This window comes from Corythoichthys intestinalis, chromosome 1 (genome assembly GCF_030265065.1).
Source record: "Corythoichthys intestinalis isolate RoL2023-P3 chromosome 1, ASM3026506v1, whole genome shotgun sequence".
NCBI classification, from domain to species: domain Eukaryota; kingdom Metazoa; phylum Chordata; class Actinopteri; order Syngnathiformes; family Syngnathidae; genus Corythoichthys; species Corythoichthys intestinalis.
In genome coordinates, this window is record NC_080395.1 from 53,117,280 (window position 1) to 53,143,687 (window position 26,408).

The following is a 26,408-nucleotide window of genomic DNA, read 5'->3' on the forward strand; positions in this document are numbered from 1 at the left end:
AACCTATGGTAACGAGTAGACATCTGGCACTTGAGTGGGGCACAGTACAAGCACAGCCCTACGGTGCCTGTGACCTGACAGACCGGCCTTATTTTTCCCCATTTTGAAGTCTTATTACATATAATTTGCAATTTTTATTTTCAAGAATTCAAATTTGACGCACTCGTAAACCACATTTTTTTCTTTGGCCCAATCAAACAATTTATTTATCTTGACGCCCACTGCACTGTTCCTTTAAGTAAAATGCATGATTAGATGGACAGGACTATACAACTTGAGCATTTGTGTTTGGCCAATGTCTTAACTCAAAGGATGCACAAAGCCTTACCGCGTGGCTAGTTTGTGGTTGATGACTCCATTGTCTGTAATGACTTCACTGAGACGGAGCTCCAGGTGCACTTTTCCCTGCAGAAAATGCAAGGGTAAATCTTTTTAGTTTAAGCAAAAGTTACAATTGTCAAAGAGGAACTGTTGAAATGATCTCAAGAATATTTCAATACACCTTGAATTTAACCTAACTATTAAGTAATTTTTAATCTACATTTAGAAGAAAAACAAAATAGGAAAATAAGTCCATCAGTGCCATTGACAGCGATAGACATCTATTCTATTTAGCTAGGAGTGAATGATCATGTTTTGTTGTCAATGGCAGTAAATTAAGATTTTTTTTTTTCCTGAAAAACAATGTCATTTATCTCCTATACAATAAGTTAATGGAATTACCTATCACACCATACTTTATATTATTCACAAAGAACTGTCTTATCCCTTGCTTGTAAACACATAATTCAACATTAGTTTTAATGGAACACATTCAGTCTAGAAATTATTTAGAACAAAAATACATCTCACAATGGTACGTACTGTACAATGCTGTTAATTAAAGTCTGTTATTTGAATCCACAGGTTTTCATTCATCACGTGCGAATAGTACGTATGGAGTTTGATAAGAGATATGTACATAATCAGGGGTGCACATAAGTGGTCCGCATGCGCGCATGCGTACTGGACGTAGACAAAAGCGCTGGCCCTCAACGGCTTCCATACGCTTTTGCGTACCGATGGCTGACCACTGTATTTGAGGCGGACACGAGAAAATAACTTCTCAAAATGTCGAAGAGGCAGGCCACACTGAGTAATTACTTCCGTGTTCCCCCACACCCGTCAAAAGACAAGACAGACGACAGAGACGTCACCGGAGCTACCGAAAAAAAGGACTTTGCTGAAAAGTGGCTACAGGAAGTACCATGGCTAGAAGCAAATGATGCTCGCACGGAAATGCGGTACAAAATGTGCCGTGAGAATCCCAATGTCGCCGATAAGAGCAGCGCATTTTATGTAGGGTCAAAGAATTTCAGCCATCCAAACTTTGAAAAGCACGAAAAAAACAGAGAGCATGTGGCAATTAAGCAAACTATCGATGTCAGACATGGCCCCACTCGCCCACTGGCCCTAAGTCGCGGAATAAAGGTAATGAACAGCGACATGCACTGACAAACGTGTTTTTGCTCGCATTTTACAAAGCTAAACATGCACGTTCAATGAGGTCTTATGAGGAGGACATCCCACTTTTAAAAAGGCTTGGAGTTCATGTGGGAGCCGCATAATGCCCTTTATTTTGAATTGGTGCTTTTTATTTCTTTACATTTCACTTCAAAGTAATGGCAATTTTGTTGTGCCAGTTGATGTTAATCAAGCATTACTTGTTAATATAATTAATTAAAGTTAAGTGGCTCTAAGTAAAGCTTGTCATAAATTTATCGCATCAGGCAGGTCGGCTCTCAAGCTCAATGAGGACCAAGTCACATCTCCAGGTCCTCCTCTGAGAACCTGGGCAAAAAAATTATGTGCACCCCTGTACATAACATACGGTGTTTCTTTATACAGTAGATTAATTGAACTAAACAGTGGTATAACTCCAATAAGAGAAAACAGTCACACTGAATTTATCTTCTTTCTAAAGTTATTCAATTAATGGCATGATTACAGTGATGTGGTAAAGCAATCTAGCAAAGCTTATTTAATTAACAGCATCAGTATGCAAACTCAGAGGCACTACGCTCCATCTGAGCCATTTGAGCAAAGGACGGGAAACACTGAAGCACGGGGCCAACAATGTGTCCTCTATTGAAAGGAGAAGAGAAACACTATCTTCTGACTTCATTTGATCCATCACACTCTCTTTAACTCTCATTCTCTAACACATCCTTCCGCTCAACGCCTCGTTGGATGAATGTGTCTCTGTTTCAGTGTGCTGCTCCAGGGCGACACACACCCATCTGTCTGCAGATGTTACCATTGCATTCACAGTGTTTAGGATCCTGTGTGAGAGCATCTGTGAGGAACTACTTGGGTGTGTATGTGTGGCTGTGGGTGTACTCCTGACTGTGCATACATCTGTGTGGGTGAGCCAGACAGCTGAATAGTGAATAGCGGAACAGTAAAGCTTTAGGGACAACCACACGAAGCTAAATCCTGAAAAGACAACCAGGACACCAACATTTCTAGAATACTGTTGACTGTCCTGAGATATACTGTGGGAAACATTTTTACCCCTCACCTTAAGAAGGGCATAGTGCGTGAATCGTACTGATAAGTGAAAAGATAGTAAAGTTGAACCCGGTAGTCCAGGTCAGTCTTTCTCAGTCTGTCTGTTGCTGTTGCTCAACAGTGAGTCACAGTAACAGGAAGTTTTCGTCAGCTACACTGATGGCATGCCTCTGTGTCACAAAGAAGCATTTCCTCAGTCTTGACATCTGACAGAGGCAGACTGATCTACTGTAATTGTCCTTCACTCACCTACATGAAGATTTGGAAAACAGTAGAGTGTCAGTGTAATCTGACAATCAAACATATTTCTTTTCAATTTAACTAAAATAACATTTGTATGTACAGTAGGGAGAACAAGTATTTGATACACTGCCGATTTTTCTGGTTTTCCCACTTGCAAAGCATGTAGAGGTCTGTAATTTGTATCATAAGTTCTCTTCAACTGTGAGGGACGGAATCTAATACAAAAAAACAGAAAATTACGTTGTATGATTTTTAAATAATAAATTTGCATTTAATTGCATGAAATAAGTATTTGATACATCACAAAAATCGAACTTAATATTTGGTACAGAAACCTTTGTTTGCTATTGCAGATACCAAACGTTTCCTGTAGTCCTTGACAAGGTTTGCACACACTGCAGGAGGGATTTTGGCCCACTCCTCCATGCAGATCTTCTCCAGAGCCTTCAGGTTTCGGGACTGCTGCTGGGCAACACGGACTTTCAGCTCCCTCCATAGATTTTCTATCGGGTTCAGATCTGGTGACTGGCTAGGCCACTCCAGGACCTTAAGATGCTTCTTACGGAGCCACTCTTTAGTTGCCTTGGCTGTGTGCTTTGGGTCACTGTCATGCTGGAAGACCCAGCCACGACCCATCTTCAGGGCTCTCACTGAAGGAAGGAGGTTGTCAGCCAAGATCTGGCGATGCATAGCCCCATCCATCCTCCCCTCAATACGGTGCAGTCATCCTGTACCCTTGGCAGAGAAGCAGCCCGAAAAAGTGATGTTTCCTCCTCCATGTTTCATGGTTGGGAAGGTGTTCTTGGGGTGGTACTCATCCTTCTTTTTCCTCCAAACACGACGAGCCGAGTTTAGACCAAAAAGTTAAATTTTGGTCTCGTCCGACCACATGACCTTCTCCCATTGCTCCTCTGGATCATCCAGATGGTCAGTGGCAAACTTCAGACGTGTCTGGACATGCACTGGCTTCAGCAGCGGGACCTTGCGTGCGCTGTAGGATTTTAATCCATGACTGCGTAATGTGTTTCCGATGGTTTTCTTCAAGACTGTGGTTCCAGCTCTCTTCAGGTCAATGACCAGGTCCTGCCGTGTAGTTCTGGGCTGATCCCTCACCTTCCTCATGATCAATGATGCCCCACGAGGTGAGATCTTGCATGGAGCCCCAGAACGAGGCAGATTGATCGTCAACTTGAACGTCTTCCATTTTCTAATAATCGCTCCAACAGTTGTTACCTTCTTACCAAGCTGCTTGCTTATTTCCCTGTAGCCCATCCCAGCCTTGTGCAGGTCTATTATTTTATCCCTGATGTCCTTACACAGCTCTTTGGTCTTGGCCATTGTGGAGAGGTTGGAGTTTGTTTGTTTGAGCATGTGAACAGGTGTCTTTTATACAGGTAACAAGTTCAAACAGGTGCAGTTACTTCCAGTAATGAGTGGCGAACAGGAGGGTTTCTTAAAAAAGAACTAAGAGCCGAAATATTTACTAGTTGGTAATGTATCAAATACTTATTTGATGCAGTTAAATACAAATTTATTATTTAAAAATTATACAATGTGATTTTCTGGATTTTTATATTAGATTCCGTCCCTCACAGTTGAAGAGAACTTATGATACAAATTACAGACCTCTACATGGCTTGCAAGTGGGAAAACCAGCAAAATCGGCAGTGTATCAAATACTTGTTCTCCCCACTGTAGATTTGGAAAAGGAAAAAGGTCAAACATGTCGACCATCAAGCTATTTTTTTGTTTTGAATGTGAGAGGAGAAAAGGACAGCTAACAATGTTCAAACAGCAAGTAAAACAAGTATAAAAACGTCACGAGAGGTCAAAGGTGGATTGAGGCGATGTCCACGCTAAGATGGCTAAATTCTTAAATCTATAATTTTTCTATAATACCCACATTAACCTATTGTTTGGGGGATCCACTCTCTGGATATTGTTTAACATGGCGTAGTTGGTCGTCTATTATACTCTGTGTCCCTCACCTCATTTGTACAAGGTCAATGCCTACCAATGATTAATAGAAAGGACGTTATATCATAAAATGTAATGTCGACCTCCTTTAGCACCAATCAAAGCAGTTTCTCTCATTCACTTCTAATGTGGCAAACTCCCATCACGCATGGAGACAGTTCTATGGAAAAGAACACAGCGATCGCCGTGCTGCCTGAGCATTGTCACTGCTCTCAGCCAGTTTGACATTGTACAGTAAAGTAGGTATCCAGATTAAAATCAGAATGAGCTGGTTAACAGCTCTGACTGTTTAAACATGCCCATTGATCTGATGTATCTATCCCCATTCACGATCAACCCCCACCCATCATCATAGTTCTATGGCTGACAGTGCTTTGGTTTTTGAAACTGTATTAATAATACTAATATTATTGATAATATTGAGTTCAGTGAATTTATCTACAATTTTTATTTTTACTTCTTGAAAATCCTCCCTTAGAGGTGTAGGTTACAGTTAGAGTTTGTGCATTTTCTCGCTCTGTACTGACCTGCACCTCTGAGTCAGCGCTGACAGGCTGGAGCTGGAACCAGGTGTCTTTACCGTGATATTTCTGTAGGTCTTCTTTCTTCACTGCAACCTTACCTACACACATCATTGCGTGTCAGAAACAACAGATAAAAAAAAAAAAAAAAGTTTATAATTGTCCTGCGCTGCTCTAAATCACTACAAACACCCAGATTGCCTTCGTGGTGTATATTGATTCTATCAATACCATTTGACAAGGTTTCCATTTTCATTTTCTGTTGTACAGTAAAAAACCACAGACAGCAGCTCAACTTCCTCTTCCACCTATGCGGTGCATTTTATGGCGACGCTTTAAATCTCGCTTTACTCTCTAAAATGCCAATCAAGGTTTTCTATTCTATTCTATTCTATTCTATTCTATTCTATTCTATTCTATTCTATTCTATTCTATTCTATTCTATTCTATTCTAAACATGACAGGTTAAAACTAAATACTGGCATGTGTTTAAAATAGGTATAAAACAAGAAAAGGGGTGACAAACAAGGTGTCAAGCTTTTCAGAAACACATACTAGTATAGCAACTATGAGTGTAATAATACATTGCTTACAGACTTCGAAACTGTATTGACCTGACACTTCATCATTCTTTGTGTCACGCCTTACCATAGGGGGCTGAGCTTTATTTAGTAATAGTTATTCGAAGAGAGCACACGGTCATGTCAAAGGCGGATTTAAGCTTGGACTTTTGAAGAAGTACGGAAGCTGTACCGCATACAAACAGGAAGGATTGTCTCAGGAGTGATTTGTTCGAGGATTCAAGGTAAATATTATATTTTTCGTTCCATGCATGCATTTTTAAACGTTCTGAGAAAAAATCAGCAGAAATCAGCAGCTACTGCATTGGCATCATAGTTCACCATATTTATGTAAAATTAACGCTAACTGCAGGTTTTTTTGCTTTTAACCAAGAATCGAGACTGTTTTACATCCATATCTATGAAGAATTCGTGGATTTAAGCATTTATTCACAAGAATTTTCACTAGAAAAGCTCTGTTTGCATCAGGTGGCCACTAGCCTCATTCACTACAACTATATAACTAACTATACAACTGTATAATGACTATAAAGGGCTTTTCTATTCTATAATAAGTTGTGATTGCATATAGAATTTATTAATAATCTATTTATAAATTATTTATAATTGATTCTGCATGTTTTCCTCAAGTATTAAGTTTCTGATGTAAAAATTGTGTTATTTTATTAGCTGTTGAAAAAAATGTAAGTCGCTATTTTGGGCAAAAACCTATATGATATGTTAAATATTGCTATTGATCCTGAAAATATAGGTGATTATCTCTGAATTGGGTGATTTTTGTGTATCTACTGTAAAATCTGAGAATTTTGTAGCCATTTTAAATTTGTTATACCTATATAAAAATAATTGATAGGGATTTTATAAGGGAACAACTTTGAAATGTTTGATGCCGCTGCTCATGGGGACTCATATATGGCTAAGGTAGGTGCCTGTTTTGGTTTTAGGTCGGTAGCAGCTTTGGTTTTGAAAATATTTGAACTTGAAATTTTTGAAAATAGGCCCCCAACGGCTCGGCCCTTCGCCCCGTGTCATTTCAGTGTATTATGAAGTCTATGCATCGTTGATTGTTCATTGATTGGTTAGGCAACGATCCAATAAAATCGATCAAAATTATCAACTTTTATATGTGCCGTTTTATTAAAATGAATGGTTTTCATTAGGGCTGAACGATATTGGAAAAAAATTGACATTGCGATTTGTAGCTTTGATCTGGCCAGAGACGCATTGGTAGAATTACGATCAAAGGCACATTCATTCCTGGTTTAGTCATCGTTAGGCTTGGTACACAGTCTGAAATGCGCTGTGGTAACTCATTCATTGTGTAAGTGAGAGGCTGTTCTCGGCAGTGTGAGTGTCGAAGCAAAAAAAAAAAAAAAAAAACTTTTCGGTATCAGATCAGGACTCCGTATCGGCAGATTATCAAAATCAGGTGACTTGGACTCTGATTGACTGAATGCACACATTGCGATGGCGATGTTCAAACGATGTATTGTGCAGGCCTAGTTTTCATTCAAACGCTGAAATTAATTAAATTGTCAAAAACATCTATATGTCTTTGTATATATTATATTGCTTTAGTGCAGGGGTGGGCAAACCGGTCCTCGAGGGCCGCAGTGGATCCTGGTCTTTGTTCCAACTCACCCATCACAGACAGTTTAACCAATGCGGTTTCAGCAGAAATGAGAAGCACCTGACTGCAATCGACTGATTGCACTTGTAAAACAGCAGATTGGTGAAAAGGTGTGCTCTTAATGGATTGCAACAAAAACCCGCACCCACTGCAGCCCTTTGTGGAATTAATTGCCCACCCCTGCTTTAGTGAAATGTAACTAATTGTGTTGAATGTGTAAATAACATCATATTAAATCGTCCGTATGCTCTCTTACTGAATCAAAATGTGGCTAACTTTGTAATATCGGCAATTACTGTCTTGTCCATAATCTCTACCGAAATGTCATAAAATTGTTAATTGACATCCTTAATAGCCACCCACCCAGTCAGCCTTGGGCTGACCTGTAAGCTTGGGCTTTAGGAGCTTTACGAGAACTGTACAGCAATTTCATTTTCACTAACAACAGGGCAAGAGCAATGACTATAGTGAAAGAACCTCAGGTCGCTGAAAGGATTCACAAGTAATGCTGAATTAGCCACATTTCTGCCTGCAAGGTACATTCATCACCTCTTTCTATTTTTCATAGAATTTTACATTCCCAAAGATTTTTTTAAAAATATTTTGGATGTGAACTGCCGTCTTTAAAAAAATTTAACTCCACGTGAGTCTACATGGGGAAAAAAATAGAAATTGTTGTCTTATCTGAAAATATACAACGATTATCAGTGAGAGTGCAACGGTATTTCTATTCATACCGTCACTGTACGAATACGCTCGAGCAAAAACACAAAAAAAAAAAAATTAATGTCCTCTTTTACTCCATGGGGCGGTAGAGGAAATGTGCCTAAACCAACAACCGACAATACCGGAAAATGACAAACCAAACAGATGAAGAAGAAGTTATTATTGCTCACTACTAGGAAAGTTATGGCAAATGTACAGAGTAGCAACTATCATATCTATTTCATATTTTCAAATCAGGAAATACACACTAACTCAGTGTATATTTTTGCACAATTTCAAGAGATGTTTTTTTTAGTTTTGGCATGATTTGCACTTCTTATTTTATTTAAGCCAATACAAAAATAGGCTATATCTTAAGTGGGAGTGTATGTTGTTCACTCGTAATGGTTTATAGTTAACTGTGTGTAATCGAACATTGAAAATGGTAGTATCTTATTTTTATTTAAAAAAAAAAAAAAAAAAAAGGTTACCAAGGTTGCCAGCTGCCTAGTGCTTTCTTAAACTGTTACTTCGCTCAATCCCTACAAAAAAAGGCTAGATTGTTTATTTTTTAACATATACTGTAAATTAAAGAATGTTGGAACAATGAAATCACAAATTCACAAGTTTGATGTTTTCTTCTATTTATTTTGCACTTTAATGAGAGCTGCTTGATACTTTTAGCCAAGAAAACAAACTTGTTAACTTTCAAATGCTGTGATAAAAAAACCTTTTTTATTCTTCCTGTTGAGCTGAACCTTAACCTAACCTTGACCCCATACCGAGGTACGTACCGAACTGTGACTTGTAAGTACCGTTAAGCCCCTAATTACTAGGCATTCAATGAAAACGATACATTGACAAGATTATCCATACAGAGCCAAATTTTTTGCATCTAACATTTTTAAGGACAGTATGTCAGCTTCCGAGGTGTCGAATTTGGATTACGCAATGTAGGATGGTGAAAAATGGTACTGCAACTAGATAAACATATTGAGTAGCACATAATGTCGCCCCCCTTCGGGTTTGCCAGTATACTACTTCATGTTGGAGAGCCTGCAGGAAAAGAACTTTTAGTGGCAAGCGACGAATCTTCTTCAGAAGGTATATCATATTTTGTAATTTTCATGCAAGATGTTTTCAATGTAATAGTGCCAACATTTAGTAGTGACGAGTAAAAGAGCCGTGATACGAGGTCCAAGTTAGTTTATGTCACCATAACCCAGTACTTCTCAAATAGTGGGGCGCGCCCCCCCAGGGGGGCGCAGAGCGATGCCAGGGGTGACGCGTGTGACCTCGGGGAACATGCTTTTTTTTTTCTTTTTTTTTTCTCCGTACTAGAATAAAGTGTACTTGCACATCCACTCAGTGGGTGGCAGTGGCGCTCTCATTTTCAAAGTGCGCGCAGTATTTTTGAAGTAAGCAAGAGCACACGGAAGAGACTCATGAATGAAGAGCTGGAGAGCTGTGCGCCGTTTTTGAAAGCCGTTTTTCCGGCCGGTGTTCTGTCAAAATTTGCTCCCTTATAAAATTTTGCTCCCAAAGCTTTTGAGGTGCTGAAAAAGCCCTCCTTTACATTCAATTGGACTCTCAATGTTATCCAAAGGTGCAAACTAAACTAGATACATTATAAACATACATGTGCAACACGAAAATGGCGTAAATTAATACTTAACGACACGGCGAAGTCGTTAACAGTGAGAGCGCGGAGTGCAGTTACTGTGTGCAGCTAACATGGTAGGATGTGTCTGAGAACTTTTGTACATGTCTTTACATGATCAAACCTAAGTAAATATTCCTTTCTTTAAAGAAAGTTCATAGTGTTTACTTTGGAATCGCCGCATTCACGGCCATTTTTAACATTGCGCGCATGTGCAAAACCACAAGGTAGCAATTTTTGATGGGTTGCAAAATTTGTCAGAACACCGGTGTGAACCTACACCGGACTCACACAGAAACCCACTGTCTTCTCGTGTCCGCCCGAAAAGTGCCATTTTCGGCTTGGGATCGTCACGACGACCGCCCTCACCTATGGTTCTCCCTCGGCCGCCGAGAATGCGCTTTTTTAGGGCCGTTTGCCTTTTGGCTTTGACATTTAATACAGTGGTAGACGAGGAAAGACCACTGTTTACTGTGTCTAAAAATGATTATAGCGGACAGCCGGAAGCCACATCAATTAAGACGCCGCTTAAAGACATTAGACCCCAATCTCATTGATAAGCTGCTTGGTTGTTTTTCAGCGAAAACGTGCCGAATATTGCCAACAATCGTCCCGCTTTTTCAGTGTTATATCAGTAAACCAGTGAGCACTGTTAGCATGCTCAGTGCAATATAACCCCACGTCATTGCAAACTGGAGGTGATACTGGGAGCAGCGAAAATAAAAACTGTCCTTCTGTCCAAAGACACTTTTTTTCCCTTCTATTCAGTTTTGTTTTTTGAATTCAATTTGAATTTGTTAGTATTTACTGATTTTATTTTTCAGTATCAAATGGTCAAAAATGTACCTTGAGTGTATTTTTACAATTTGGATGTGATTTTTTTATTTTAATTTTTTAAAATTCAGGCAAATAACTGCGTGTTAAGTCTTTTCTGTTACAAACAAAACAATGTTAATAAAGTTGTACTTTATAAGTTGATCTCTGTTATTTTCTCTAATAGAAAAAAAAAGGATACAATGTGAGGCAGAGGCGTACTTATAATAGTAATAGACAAATGATACTATTTACAGTGGCGACAGAGTTTGGGGGGGGGGGCGCGAAACATTTACGTCTTCCTTGGGGGGGACGTAACAGAAAATAATTGAGAAGCACTGCCATAACCGTAGAGAGGGAGTGCAACTTTTCTCAATGTATAAGCACACTGGCAAAGAAAAATACAATTTGGTAATGCATTGACAACATCCACAAAGACGATTTAATTGCGCCATCCATTTTAATTTCAATTACCGTCTAATTATATACACGCGTAAAGACTTTATCTTTGTCACGGTCAACGGATCCATATGCTAAATAACGTAGCACCGGTCAATGGAGCCACATGCTAAATAAAGTAGCACAACCACGCCAAATGAATGCAAATCCTTGTTTTGCTTCTCTTGTTTTGAATCCTTTGAGATTCATAACGACGTTTTTATTGCTTGAGTGGTGGACATAATTCAGACTGCTTCTCAAAGTTGGCGCAGCCTTAGTTTACAGAGCTGTGGCAACCCGGACGGAGACTGGAAACTCATCTTGTGATTGGTTGATGATGAACACGGATGCAAAACAGGAACAAACTTGCGACATGCAAATTTTATTTTAAAACGGGAAAATTTTCGCTTAACAATTGAGATTCGTTTTAGAAGTAATCCAAAAAACATGTTTAATGTCTATTGAACTATTTTCTGGCAATTTCATGAATAATTGAACTGCAAATCTTACATTGTGCACCTTTAAATACAAGGTGTACAAACTTGAACGTGTTTAAAAGCCTTTAGAAGCCTCGGGGCCCACCAATACTTTGTTGCATAATTTGCTATGGAGGGTTTATTAGTGAAAAACACCCCAGATGTTTATCAGCAGTAAGGTGAGTGAATTTAAGTACACTGCACACGTACATTAATGCTAAGCAGACCATTCGCCAGACGTTAGTCTTAAGAGGGTGTATTAAATGCATGGGACGGCACAATAATCATTACTCTCTATTTTGTCTATATTTTGAATTAGCCTAAATGCTGCTCAAAACTAATTTGTTTTGCAGCGTGCGGAATCACCCTGCCAGCTCGTGCTTTCTTTTCTGCTTTCTTTGTTTGCTCGCTGCGCTGCTCCAAAGACAGGCACCCCGAGTATCCCGACTTCTTTGCAAGGAAGTTGGGAGGCTTCCGTTGTTGGAGACACGAGTAGCGGGCAGACTGTTGTGTACTGATGTACCGACCATTCCACACCACAAAAGAAAGTTCTTCCCCATTGCATGGTATTTATTACTCTGGTTTACTCCAATGTACTGTATATGCATTCAACTGTTGTAATTGATGAAACACAAAGTTTTCCCTTTTAATTGCAGCCAAACAGTTTTCACGTCGCGCCTTCTCTTTCGGGACACAGAAAAAGTGCAGATTTTTCTATTTATTCTGCCGATTTGTGCAGCCAAATGCAACACAGATCTCCCGCGTTTAGGGTTAGGGTTTGTTGCTCTTCTGGCTGACTGAATTTTGTAGGGAATGAAAAGTAGAAAGTCGCAAAAACTTTTTTAGAGTCTCACTATGGTGCAACGTGTGTACGAGCGCTATAAACGGCAGCAGTGTTGCTAACTCCCCAGTAAGGAAAGTAGCTATTGGCTGTCCTATAAGTCGCTAGATGATCATCTTTGCCTAATTTGCATAACTGCTAATTTCCATGTAATTGTAATGTACGTTGTAGGAGAGAGGAATAACGTCGTTGGAGAAGCAAAAATTGTGTAAAAAAAAAAAAAAAAAACATTCGAAAAAGTCTTGATGTGTCGCTTTTGACCAAAAAAGTCGCCAGGAGGCTTTGGAAAGTTGCCGGAGTTAGCGTGAAAGTCGCCAAGTTGGCAACAATGAATTGCAGCACGCTATTTGGACGGAAGTGCAGTGACACCACCTGAAAAAACGTCTATAGTAACAGCCAACAAAGCCGCAACTGCTAACGTCCGATTCTGTATACAGCTAATGCTAGCTTAGCTATTTTGTTGAAGCTGAAGAGTGCTTTAGTTCAGTGTTACTGCTGTGCCAAAGCACACTACTACTATGCCGAGGCGTACTGTGTGGTGTGCCGTGGAATCACCCACTTGCATCTAATAATTCACCTAATTATTAGGCAAAGGTGGATGATTTTCACTTTCCACCTAATTATTACGTGAAAGTGGATGATTTTCCGCAGCATACCAGACATTACGCCGTGGTACGCTATGTGCCTGCTGTGCTGCGGCACAGTGGTTGAAAAATATAAATCAGCTTTTTACTTACCAATACTTGAGTCCCTCCTGAAGACATCCCTGTCAAATATATAGAAAGAAAGATGTCTGAAGCTCCGCGGGATCTCACAATAGAAGTCCTCTCCATAGAACGGACTGCATGAAAAACGGACACAAGAAAAAAAAAAACAGTGAAATTGAGGAAAACGTCACAGCTAAAGTAAATCCTAGACATTAAATAAGAGCATTTAAAAACCGTGATGTTAATACTTAGAGGAGGTGAAATTACAATATGATGCAACAAAATGCAAGAGAAGCTTTCACAAACACAACAAAATTTAAATTCTTCAGTTGCAATTTCACAAAAAACTGTCATGTACCAACGTACCAGCATATTTTATCACAAAGCTTCCATCACAAGGTCTGTGTACTCTTTAATATGTCACAAAGAACAACTAAGAACAGTAAGGCACGAACACACAGCATTCAGTGACAGGTCGTCAGCGATTCAGCATACGTTTGCATGTCAACTAGCCATTATCGCTTGACCTGATGGTTTTCTTTGTCTGTCAACATCAATAAAATCCTGTGTCTGCGATACGCAACTGGTTCCTCCATCTCGTACATGACAAAACCAGGATCAAATTCAGCTGCTTTCAAAAACAAAGTTAGACATTTTTCAGATTATAATGTTTCCAGAATTTTTATAATTTTATTGCATTTGTCCCACCAAAACTAACAACATAATAAATGGCACCCCAAAAAAACAGGATTACTCGAGCTAAAAAGTATTAGAAATAGATAGAATTTATCAGGCAAGGCAAGATGGTTAAAATATTCAACAAAGGGAGACATCACAGAGAAAGGAAAACCCCTATTTTTCTTCTGAACATCATCTTTGCCTAGAGGCGACTGATTATTATCAGTTATGCTTCGATTAATCATTGGGACTTCATCGCATGTTTGACAACAGTTGTCCGATTTGAGGCCAGTGGCGCAAGCATATCAAATCACTTAAATGACCATTGCAGAAATATTTGCAATGAGAGGCACATGAGTCATGTTCAGGGTTACTTTGTAATTACTTACTGTACATCTAGGCCTGTCGCGATAACAAATTTTAGTGTGCGATAATTTATCTCATAAATTATTGCGATAAGTGATATTATTGCGCCCACCCAATTTTTAAAAAAAACAATTTAGAATAACAGTGAGAATACACTATATATTAATAGATCAAGTACACCCATTTAAACGCGATAAAAATGTACTCCTAAATTCAAAAATACTTTTTAAGAAATCACAACTAAAAACAATAGACCATGCCTCTTAAGTAAAAGACAACAATATTAATACCGCACAGAAACACAGAATAAATTAAATGTGTTTTTCAAGAAAAATAAATGAAATTGCACTTAATAACTTAAGCATTTAGGCAAATGAAAACTTTTCCCCTCATAGCTTCTGCTATGGTGTTCCATACGGATGCAACGATACAGTTAAGTCACGTTTCGGTACGATTTTCAATACGGGGGACACGATTTTCGATTTGATTCAATACATTTAATGCTCTGAAAAGAAAATAACAATTGTATTATTTGTTTCGGTTTTTTTTTTTTTTTTTTTTTTTTTTTTTTGCTAAAGAGCAAAAATTAAATTGCCATCATTTAAACATGCATTTTAGTGCATAATATTTATGTGCTTACTTCTTACTGATCTGACGAAATTTTATATAAAAGTGCTGACAACAATCTTTACTGTTTGTAAAGTGAGGCGGGGCACACTGTTGATTGCTACAAAAAACAGCTCTCTTAGCAGCTAGATTTACTACGTGAGCAAGACATCCTATTTGTGGTCCGAATCCATCTGTGTCACGTACTGAATTAACAATATTTGCAGCATTATCTATAGTCACTGGTATGGATTGATTTGGCCTTCTTAACTTCCATTCAGTCATGGCGGTTTATAATTCATCGATGTAGTATCAGAGGTCATGGGTCTTCCAGCAGGACAATGACCAAAAAAAAACTTCAAAAAGCACTAGAAAATGGTTTGAGAGAAAGCACTGGAGACTTCTAAAGTTGCCAGCAATGAGTCCAGACCTGAATGCCATACAACACCTGTGGAGAGATCTGAAAATGGCAGTTTGGAGAAGGAACCCTTAAAATCTCAGAGACCTGGAGCAGTTGGCCCAAGAACAATGGTCTAAAATTCCAGCAGAGCATTGTAAAAAACTCATTGATGGATACCGGAAGCGGTTCTTCGCAGTTATATTGTCTAAAGGTTGTGCTAAGTATTAGGCTGACAGTGCCAATGCTTTTGTGTGGCCCATTTTTGGAGTTTTGTGTAAAATTATAATGATTTTTTTTTCATTCTCTTTTGTGTTTTTTCCTTGCAAGCTAAATAAATGAAGACATTACTACCAAAGCATTTGTAATTGCCATCATTTTCTGGGAGAAATTGAGCATTATCTAACAGAATTGCAGGGGTACCAATACTTTTGGCCAACACTGTATAAGGATGTAGAGGAAGGACCTGAACAACGATTCACACACATAAGGCTAATTATAAAACTGCATAACATCATGAAAATTTCTTGAGTGTGTTATGTCATGTTCGGTTGAACCGACCGACCGACCAACCCAACCAACCCACCCACTTCATAAGGGAATACCAACCAACCCATCCACCCACTTCATGAGGGAATACCAACCAACTTCATGAGGGAATAATAATAAGGGTTAATTGACGGTAACATTTCTATTATGTTAGTTGAAAGGTGTGTTTTATTGCAACTTCCTGTCCACACAGACAAAAAAGAACAGGAAGCAAAAAGAGGCAGGATGGCGGCATACCAGAGGGACTTCTCAACAATCTTTGTTCTAAAGACTTCTTCTTGGTCCAGGTTGACAGTGCAGTAACAGTCCCTCATCCTGTTCGGTCCTGGGTATGGAGGGATGTTTTTAGCTTCTCCTGCAGATTGAGAGAGATAAAGAGAATTAATGTGAGATAAGCAACAACATTGTATTTAGTCTTGCACACTGCTGAAAGTTATAATTTAAGACCAGCGACAGTAATAAATCCTTTATTTGTGTACACCTGTTCCTGTAAATGGAACACATGAGCTCAACACATACCTAAATTATAATTACATCATCCAATCCCACAAAAACTATAATGATTTTAAGTCTGATAATGCATACTTTTAAAGAGGTCACACGTCATGTCAGGCTCTGAGACACACTAAAATGAAAAATTGGCATTTAAAAAGATGTGTGAATGTGGGTATTTAAAACATTCATGTGTATGTTTGTTGTTTGATCTGTGCATGAAAGGAAGTAAGTGGGACACTTCCTTCGCTCTGTGTGTTCCTCAAATACAGTATGTGACAGATAGCACTCCCTTTCACAAGAATGTGGTCCAACCACCCACATTGAAACAGAAGCTTGCACACATGTGCAAACACATATGATTAGACACACAAACACATGCACCCTCATATACAAAGGTGGTGTACCAGTTCCTCATGAGTAATTTATTTTCCTCAAATGAAATTAAGTCAGGGGTGCATTGTGTTTGCCTTCGCCGAGGCAACCCACGGTGCTCCACGGTATTAGTTACAAATGTTTGCTCAACATGCCTTACTCACATGTCTGTGGCCATTTCTTATGTTCAGGAACTGCACTACAACAGATCAATCCCCAGTAATTGTTTAATTCAATTAATAAGGCCATAATAAGGACATATTTACTGTAAGTGACCACTGGTCCAGTGCTATTAGTGACCACGACTACTCGTTTGGTCACATAAAAGTTGTTTGGATTCAGGATTTTTTTTTTTTTTTACATTTGAAAGGTAATCGTGGAAAAAAGTCATACAACCAGCGCTGAACGAACTTCATTTTCAGTGAGAAATAGGTGATAAGTTAGGTGATCAATCTAGGAATTTATGTAAACAGTACAAAAGAATTACTGAGCTATAATAGTCTGCAATGTTTCAATGTGCATAATTGGGGATAGGGAGAGAGTTGACTTTTGACCTTGAATTACAAGCTGTAAAACAGCGAACAGATTCCCTCTGTGAAAGGACATGATTTGTGAACTGGTTCATCAGTACTTGCGTACTTACGATATTAATCAATTTTGCACTTCCAATTGCATTTCCACTGGGAGTATTACCGACAATTTTATCGACATACTTGTACTGTATTTCAAGTGAGTAACAGTATATTGACTGCTTCTGCACACGCAGTTACAGTGTATCACAAAAGTGAGTACACCCCTCACATTTCTGCAGATATTTAAGTATACTTTTTCATGGGACAACACTGACAAAATGACACTTTGGCACAATGAAAAGTAGACTGTGTGCAGCTTATATAATAGAGTTAATTTATTTTCTCCTCAAAATAACTCAAAATATAGCCATTAATATCTAAACCCCTGGCATCAAAAGTGAGTACACCACTTAGATACTACGTACGTCCTTAAATGTCCGAATTGAGTACTGCTTGTCATTTTCCCTCCAAAATGTCATGTGACTCGTGACAAGAGTGCTGTCAGCATTGCTGCAGAGATTGAAGAGGTGGGGGATCAGCCTGTTAGTGCTCAGACCATACGCCGCACTTTACACATCAAATTAGTGTGCGTGGCTGTCACCCCAGGAGGAAGCCTCTTCTGAAGACGGTACACAAGAAAGCCTGCAAACAGTTTGCTGAAGACATGTCAACAAAGCACAAGGATTTCTGGAATCATGTCCTACGGTCTGATGAGATGGATGGGCTGTCCATGCGGTGGCAATAATGAAGCTCAAACACCAAAGAAGAAGAACATTTATTAAGGAGCCAGCACGGTGTTTGAATAGTATACTAAACTGCCTTTTGATTTGTAAAATTCCTCATTGTTGTTTTAAAAAAATGACTGTCTGTGGCAGTTATGGCAGAACATATGGAATCACAGCAGTGCCAAAATAAAATAAATAAATGAAAATATAAAACTAAATGTTGTTATTGACTTTCACCTTTGTCATTAAAAATCACAAAAGGAAAAAACAATGACAATTTTTGTCAGTGACTTTTCTAGTTCGCTTGCCTTTTCTATTTTGCGTTTAACGAATAGAATGGTCTGTAGGTTCCAAAACGTAAAAAGCCCAGCTCGACGCGCTCTTCCTTGTCTTCCTCACCAGCCCGCTGGACAGCGGCTAAAAAAAAGACTCTCACGCTGCTCGTTCTGAGTTCGTTCATTTAATCCAACAAAACATAGACAAAAGAGCAAACTGAGAGAATGAAGAAACAATAAATTGTCCACTTTGAGTTAATTACAAAAACAGAGTAAAGAGAGAGAGAGTTAAAAAAAGAACTATATGGCTCTATTCTTCCTTCTGCCTTCGCGCAAATGTCACAATCACAGCCATTTCCGCGTACATATCATACGACGTCAAACATGACGTCACAAGCTAGTCCCCTTAAACCTAAATAAATCACCATGAACATGAATAATTAATTAAACATTATTTAGGCTTCTACATGGTCTGTCAAACAAATGGCGTTGGGAGGCACTGCAACTAAAACTAATGTCAACTAAACTTAAAGTAGGTTAAATGGATTTAAAAAAACAAATCTGTCTACAAATTATAAAGCAAAGACAAATAAATTAATAATGGAAATTGCCTAAGTAAAATTTGAGACAAAACGAATAATTCTGATAATTCTCTGTATATTTTGTGTGATTTGGAATAGGCAGTATAGCGCCACCTCAACAACATGTGGTTGATACATGATTGTCTGGCCTGTGAGTGAATGAGTATTCCATTTACCTCTTTCAACCCCCCGCCCACTTTCCCTCGGCCCTCCAAGGGGCCTCCGTGTGATGTCATAGCAAGGGCTGAGGGCATGTGAGTGAGGGCGTCTCAAACTGTTTTTGGAACGCAACAAGGGAGTCCTCGGGTTACGATGTCTTCAACCTATGACGTTTCGACTTTACGATGCACACGTCTTGTCCATTTAGTCCCCAACAACTATGTTTCTGCTTAGCATAGTGCATAGTGCTTGTCTGTGTTCTATCGCAGGGAGTATATTTGCCTTTTTCGCTCTCCTTTTTTCACATTATGTCCCCAAAGAAGAAAGCTGGGTCTTTTAGCGATGCGTGTCTAGCCAAAACAAAAGCAATTACGATGGAAACGAAGCTTAACATCCTAAAAGGATCAGAAGAAGGAGACATCGACGAACATTGGTAAAGATAAGCTGCGTTCAGACCAAATTTAAACGTCGCGCGAAAACGCCTTGTTTGTCGCCAAAAGCTGTTTTGTTTTCAGCCCATGAAATCAAATCAAACCAGTTCACGTAACGTAAAAATAAAGACAGTAATGTAACGAATTGGCTTGCATGCATGCTTGGGGTTGTAATGTTGATGGGTTGAGTGTTGTTTTCTTGGCTGTCCCTAAACACACCGCTCCTGGAATAAGAGAGGGAGAAGTGGACGAGTGGGTGCGAAGGCTGTTTTGACTTTTGGTTTTATTTTGTTGGCATCACTAGTCGTTTTCCGTGCCTTTGATTGCATATAATCCATTGAAAACGCCAACTCTTCATCAACCTCTCAGCAATAATGGTACAGGATCTTTTTTTTTTTTTTATTTTAATGTATTTTACTTTGTTTATATGATGTATTTTTACTTAAATTTTGACTTAAATGGTGAAATCCAACTACATTGGTTACCTCGCCTGCGTTGAAGCCGAATTCGGTTGTAATTCACTGCAGTCACATTTGCAGCTATCGCCTTTTTCTCGTGAATACCCCGAACATCAGATGACCGGGGAAGTGGTTGGACAGTTGATGTTTGCCAGACTGTACTGCATGATGAATCATTGAATCAGGAAGTACCATCTTGCTTGCCAGGCTTATTTACCATTTAAACGAGACAAAATATGTTTGTGCACTTGAGATATTGTATAAAATAAAATACATTTGGTTCTTGTAATGGCCTATTTAAAGATATTTGACATCAACAATTATTTATTAATCTTTTTTTTTTGTTAAACTATTGATTGTTTTAGCAACTTGATACTTATTTAAAGGGCATAATGATAACCTGAACCTACTGTATCTGTTGAACAGATATGAGAAGTAAGTTTGCCGAGGTTTTTGCAACGTGTGGCAATTAAGTAAAACAAAGAAGGAGATTGTTTGCTCTTTAGATTGAGGCACTGGTCCAACTACTGTTCAGATGGCCTCGGGCCCATGTTCTGCCCTATTTTCTTTGGCACCAACTTTCTGCTAGTGCAATGTCACCTCTTCAAGGATAAATTACAGTAGAGAAGACAGCACCATCCCAAGGGAGCAGTTTTCCAGCCCAGCCCTTATACTAATATTATTAAAATTACCTGACTCACTGAAGACTGCCTTCACAAGAACAAGTGTGACGGTGTTGTTCAGTAAACGTTCCCCCTAAGCCTGTGGCAATATGCAATAATTCCATTTATCGCACGATAAATAAAAATGAAGGCGGTAATTTTTCCGCTGCGATTTATCGCCTCGTGTGCACGTGCGTGCGCGCGAGCGGCAGACGTGCTGTTAAAAGTTCGGATTCCTTGTTACCAACTGCGCAAAATGCATCTTCGTTCCAGGTCCGGCAAAAAATCGCGCTGGAGCCAATCGTTCCCATTATATCCTATTGTTCAACGTATACCGGCCGCATAAGTGCTCCGGATTGACTGCGGACCATCTCCCGCGTGCCGGTGTTGTTGACGTGTGGCGCTCCCGTCAGGGGTGACATTTCACGCAGGGCGGCAATTTTTCGGCACAACACCGGATATTTACAACGAAGTCCGCCAAAACATTGTTACCGACTTGGCTGCTACGAACAACCTCGCTTTGACAACGGACATGATGAACATTGAGTGGCAAATTAAGAGCGCTGTACTTCAAACTCGTCCTGTTTATGAAAGTCAATTGTCATATGCTGGTGTTGTACAGTAATGAGCAGACGTGACTTCTGTGGCGTTGGCTAACTTTTTTAATGCGCGCACACACTAGATATCATGAAATAGCAAACTAGATGTGCTACGTCCCATGCCATTGGCTACGTCAGCCCAGAGTGATTATGGGACACGTAGTCCATATACTACATTGATGAATCATAAACCGCCATGACTGAATGGAAGTTAAGAAGGCCAAATCAATCCATACCATTGACTATAGATAATGCTGCAAATATTGTTAATTCAGTACGTGACACAGATGGATTCGGACCACAAATAGGATGTCTTGCTCCATGTAGTAAACCTAGCTGCTAAGAGAGCTGTAGCAATCAACAGTGTGCCCCGCCTCACTTTACAAACAGTAAAGATTGTTCTCAGCACTTTTATACAAATTTTTTCCAGATCAGTAAGAAGTAAGCACATAAATACTATGCACTAAAATGCATGTTTAAATGATGGCAATTTAATTTTTGCTCGTTAGCAAAAAAATAAAAATAAAAATAAATACCCAAAACAAAAATTACATTTGTTATTTTCTTTTCAGAGCATTAAATGTATTGAATCAAATCGAAAATCATGTCCCCCCGTATTGAAAATCGTACCGAACCGTGACCGTGACCGAACTGTATCGTTGCATCCGTATGGAACACCATAGCAGAAGCTATGAGGGGAAAAGTTTTCATTTGCCTAAATGCTTAAGTTATTAAGTGCAATTTTATTTACTTTTCTTGAAAAACACATTTAATTTATTCTGTGTTTATGTGTGGCATAAATATTGTTGTCTTTTACTTAAGAGGCATGGTCTATTGTTTTTAGTTGTGATTTCTTAAAAAGTATTTTTTAATTTAGGAGTAAATATTTATCGCGTTTAAATGGGTGTACTTGATCTATTAATATATACTGTATTCTCACTGAGTTATTCTAAATTGGTTTTTTAAAAAATTGGGGGGCGCTATAATATCGCATATCGCAATAATTTATGAGACAAATTATCGCATACTAAAATTTGTTATCGCGAGAGGCCTAGTTCCCCCTAAAGGATACCTCATTAATGTTGAAAGGCGAAGAGTATCCATTGCTATCTATTGCTATGCCTATCTTGTTCAGGGTCGTGGGTTGCTGGAGCCTATGCCATTTGACATTGGACGAAAGGGAGACAACACCCTGAACTGGTCGTCTGTCAGTTGCAGAATAACTAACATTTACACACACACTCACACTCTCACTAAGTGGTAACTGAACTTGCACCTAATTCAGACAAACGTACAACTTGACCAAACCATCATTGATCTAGGTGAAGAACTGTACTGTACATGCAAAATGCTTGGTGCATATTTGCGCACCATTTATGTATACCCCTTCTTATGAATTATAACAAAATTAGGTTCCAATTCTAAAACAGAAGAAAAATATACAAACCGCACAGGGACGAGAGGATGATGGAGAACTCCCCCAGGAGTATGTTACAATGCAACCTAAGGTAATGTGTGACACTCTGGTGCCTGAGTCATACATCACAGTTCACAACAACAATCATTCATACATGAAAGACAACCGAGCGTTAAGATTCCTACCGCACTCTGCAAAAAAAAATTCTTTATACTAACAAAGCCGTCCTTTGGCATCTAAGTGATGGCATTTCATATTTTCATTGTAGGCTTTTTTTGTCTTTTACATTATTAGATCTCTCCAACTCAATACCCTGTTTGTGTTTCACTTTGCTTATTTATCCTTTCACAGTCATTTATCATTAGCAATAATCCCTCATTTTCATTTCCCCTCCAAAATGAGTTTTCCTCTCATCCAAGAACACCATATATAAGAACTGTTTGTCTGATATGCGTTTGTCTTAAATGCTTAGAAACATCATAACTTTATGGAACTCAATAGTGTACGTATATTTGGCCATGTGATTTATTTTGTTTCTTAATTAATATGGCATGAAGAGTCAGCTTACAGCAATGCTTTCAATAGTTTTGGATTTTTAAATTCACTTGAAATCAACGAGAAATCGATTGGTCTAACATAAAAAAAAAAAAAAATCCTTTCTATTTTGGCTTTCTAATTGTCTTTCTAATTGTTGCTTTTATGTCATTAAATTGCTTCCATATTTCTTTTTCATAGCTATAAGATGAAACCTTGTTTATTTTTTCATCAAAGGCCCTTTTCGTTCTCTACAGGGGTTGGATATCATTTGCTTCCCGCAATATTAAAAATAAGCTCACAAAAAAAACAGCTTTCTCCTTTCACCATGCAAAGGTAGCTCCTCAGTGTTGCTGTCCTTCAAGCATATCTTGCCGTAGTATGAGAACAAAACACAGGCTCCTTTTGTAAGGTGCGTCAAAGTGGAATTTAAATGCAAAACTAGATGATCACTCATTACAGAAAAAAACGTAACAGATATACCCGACAGAAATTGAAATTGGTTCACATGAGCAGTAGGTCAATTCTCCATCTATTTACAGTACTGCACACTGCGGGAGGTGAAGATGTTCAGTATGCTATATTCTTGAAAGCACAAGTGATTCAAACAAAGGTTTCAGTGAGATGTGTAGCTTTGTTGATCTTCTTTCTCAGTTGCGTGTACAGTTACAGCAAGGTGATGTTATTCTAATCCCTGGTGACGTGAACACACTCAAGTATACGCAGGCATGAATATTTTCAGTGGCTCTAACATGCCATGTGGTTAAGGAAATAAATGGAAAATGTAATGTATGTGAGAGAAAATCATTTGCAGAAGAAGAACAACAACTGTCGAAGAGAAAGTGGGAAAGAGGGGAGTGGAGAACAGTTAGCATTGGAGAACGCTACAAGAGGAAATGAGATGAGGAGAAAGGAATTTCAACTGGATCCAAGATGTAGTTTGAAAGCAACTAAAAAAACACAGTTGTGACCCAGTGTACTGTATGTCCACAAGTTTAGATTTTTGTTTTCTTTTTTTAATCATCACAATCGGCAGGGCATACTGCTGCTCAGAGCGAGTTCCACAATAACATTTTCAAAGTTGTTCCTGGCATGTCCCACCGGGAGGATGCCCTGGGGACATCCCACACGCTGGACAGACTACAGTATATCTACCGGCTGGTCTGGGAATACCATGGGATACTCCTGGAAATGCTGGATCAAATTGCTGGGGAGAGGGAAGTCTCGGCTTCCTTATTTAAACTGCTTCCCCTGTGACCCAAATAAGCAGAACAAATGGGAAGGATGGATTTTTGGGCGGGTTGACTTTTTGGGTTATATTGCACTCCAAAATGTCAAACAATATCGACACCCTAATAGTATTCAGGCCACTAAGATACAGTGTATTACAAAAGTGAGTACACCCGTCGCATTTCTGCAGATATTTAAGTATATCTTTTCATGGGACAACACTGACAAAATGATGCTTTGACACAATGAAAAGTAGTCTGTGTGCAGCTTATATAATAGAGTTAATTTCTTTTCTCCTCCAAATACCTCAAAACAAAGCCATTAATATCTAAACAACAACAAAATAACAAAAGTGAGTACACCCCTTAGAAACTACGTACATCCCTAAATGTCCAAATTGAGTACTGCTTGTCATTTTCCCTCCAAAATGTCATGTGACACATTACAGGAGTGCTGTCAGCATTGCTGCAGAGATTGAAGAAGTTGGGGGTCAGCCTGTTAGTGTTCAGACCATACGCCGCACTCTACATCAAATTGGTCACCCCAGGAGGAAGCCTCTTCTGAAGACGGTACACAAGAAAGCCCGCAAACACTTTGCTGAAGACATGTCAACAAAGCACATGGACTACTGGAACCATGTCCTATGGTCTGATGAGACGGGCGGGCTTTCTTCAGCAAACTGTTTACGGGCTTTCTTGTGTACCGTCTTCAGAAGAGACTTCCTCCTGGGGTGACAGCCATGCACACCAATTTGATGTAGAGTGCCGGCGTATGGTCTGAGCACTAACAGGCTCACCCCCCACTTCTTCAATCTCTGCAGCAATGCTGACAGCACTCCTGTAACGAGTCGCATGACATTTTGGAGGGAAAATGACAAGCAGTACTCAATTTAGACATTTAGGGATGTACGTAGTTTCTAAGGGGTGTACTCACTTTTGTTGCCAGGGGTTTAGATATTAATGGCTATATTTTGAGTTATTTTGAAGGGAAAATAAATTAACTCTATTATATAAAATGCACACAGACTACTTTTCATTGTGTCAAAGTGTCATTCAGTGTTGTCCCATGAAAAGATACACTTAAATATCTGCAGAAATGCGAGGGGTGTACTCACTTTTTGATGCACTGTAAGTCTTGTAGAAACATCCACTCTGAGTGTCTAAATTCCTTGGCTCTAAACTCCTGATGTGACAATTCCAATCATGCAGATTGACATTTCCTTTTGTTAGAGGCTTCTTGACAGGTAAACATTCACTGGACCAAACTCACAAGCAGAACAAGCTTCACTAGTTCAGACCAAGGTCATGTGAGGTGAACAACAATGACAAAACAATCCTTACCAATTACAATAGAGTTCTCAAACGGGCGCCAATTTAGGGCCATGGGACAACACTTTACAACCTGCTATTGGACATCAAAGTTTAGTGTTAGTATGGGCCTTGTTTTTTTTTAATTATTTTGACCTTGTTGTTTTCTGTTAATCTACGTATATATTTTTAATCATCTTTTGAAATTACTCTCTTACAGTACAAGCTGGTTCAGACTTTAGTTTTGGCAGTGTTAATCGACAAGTCCCTGATTTAGTCATTTAATTCACTTGGTTGATACTTAATCCTGAGGTAACACCATGGGGAAGAAAATTACGTATATAGTCACCGAATCCCAGTCATGTCTTTTTCCAAACAAATCGTGAAGAGAAAGCTTGGCTGCCAATGTTTTTTTTTGCTGTTGAACACCGTTTACATGTCTTATTTGCATGGAGAAAATCACAATACTCAAGAATTACAACGAAAGAATACCAGAGCAACGAGAGAGGGGACAGGGTCACCGATAATGCTAATGTTCTGAAGAACAGTTAATGTTTTGAAATATTATAAACAAAGACTGAATAGACTGTATTAGCTGTACTTTTAATACTTGAAAACTTTTTTTGTTGTGGAACACTTAATGCGGCCCAGATGCCATCTCCTGCCATCACCCGATATGTAAAAGGAGTATTAGACCCATGCATAACACTGACACACTTTTGTCGGGCACTTATAAACTCGAATTGAACAGAGAAGGGACGCCATCTTTGGAATTTCACGTTTGAACCCCTGTTTTGATTTAGACCACACATTTTCCTTTGAGAACTTACATTAGATGGCCACTTATGTCATC

General features: G+C 39.0%; 1 protein-coding gene across 3 annotated transcripts in view; it reads right to left on the bottom strand.

Annotated features, from left to right (window-relative positions):
* The window catches only part of rasa3 (RAS p21 protein activator 3), an 80,494-nt gene that overhangs the window by 31,423 nt on the left and 22,663 nt on the right, over positions 1–26,408 (bottom strand). For all 3 annotated transcript variants that reach the window (XM_057831173.1, XM_057831156.1, XM_057831163.1), the window contains exons 2-5: positions 15,976–16,093; positions 13,173–13,276; positions 5,298–5,392; positions 329–405 (exon numbers count right to left, since the gene is read on the bottom strand). In XM_057831173.1, coding sequence (XP_057687156.1) covers positions 329–405; positions 5,298–5,392; positions 13,173–13,276; positions 15,976–16,052 — 353 coding nt within the window. In that variant the 5' untranslated portion in view covers positions 16,053–16,093. The remainder of the gene's footprint in view (positions 1–328; positions 406–5,297; positions 5,393–13,172; positions 13,277–15,975; positions 16,094–26,408) is intronic.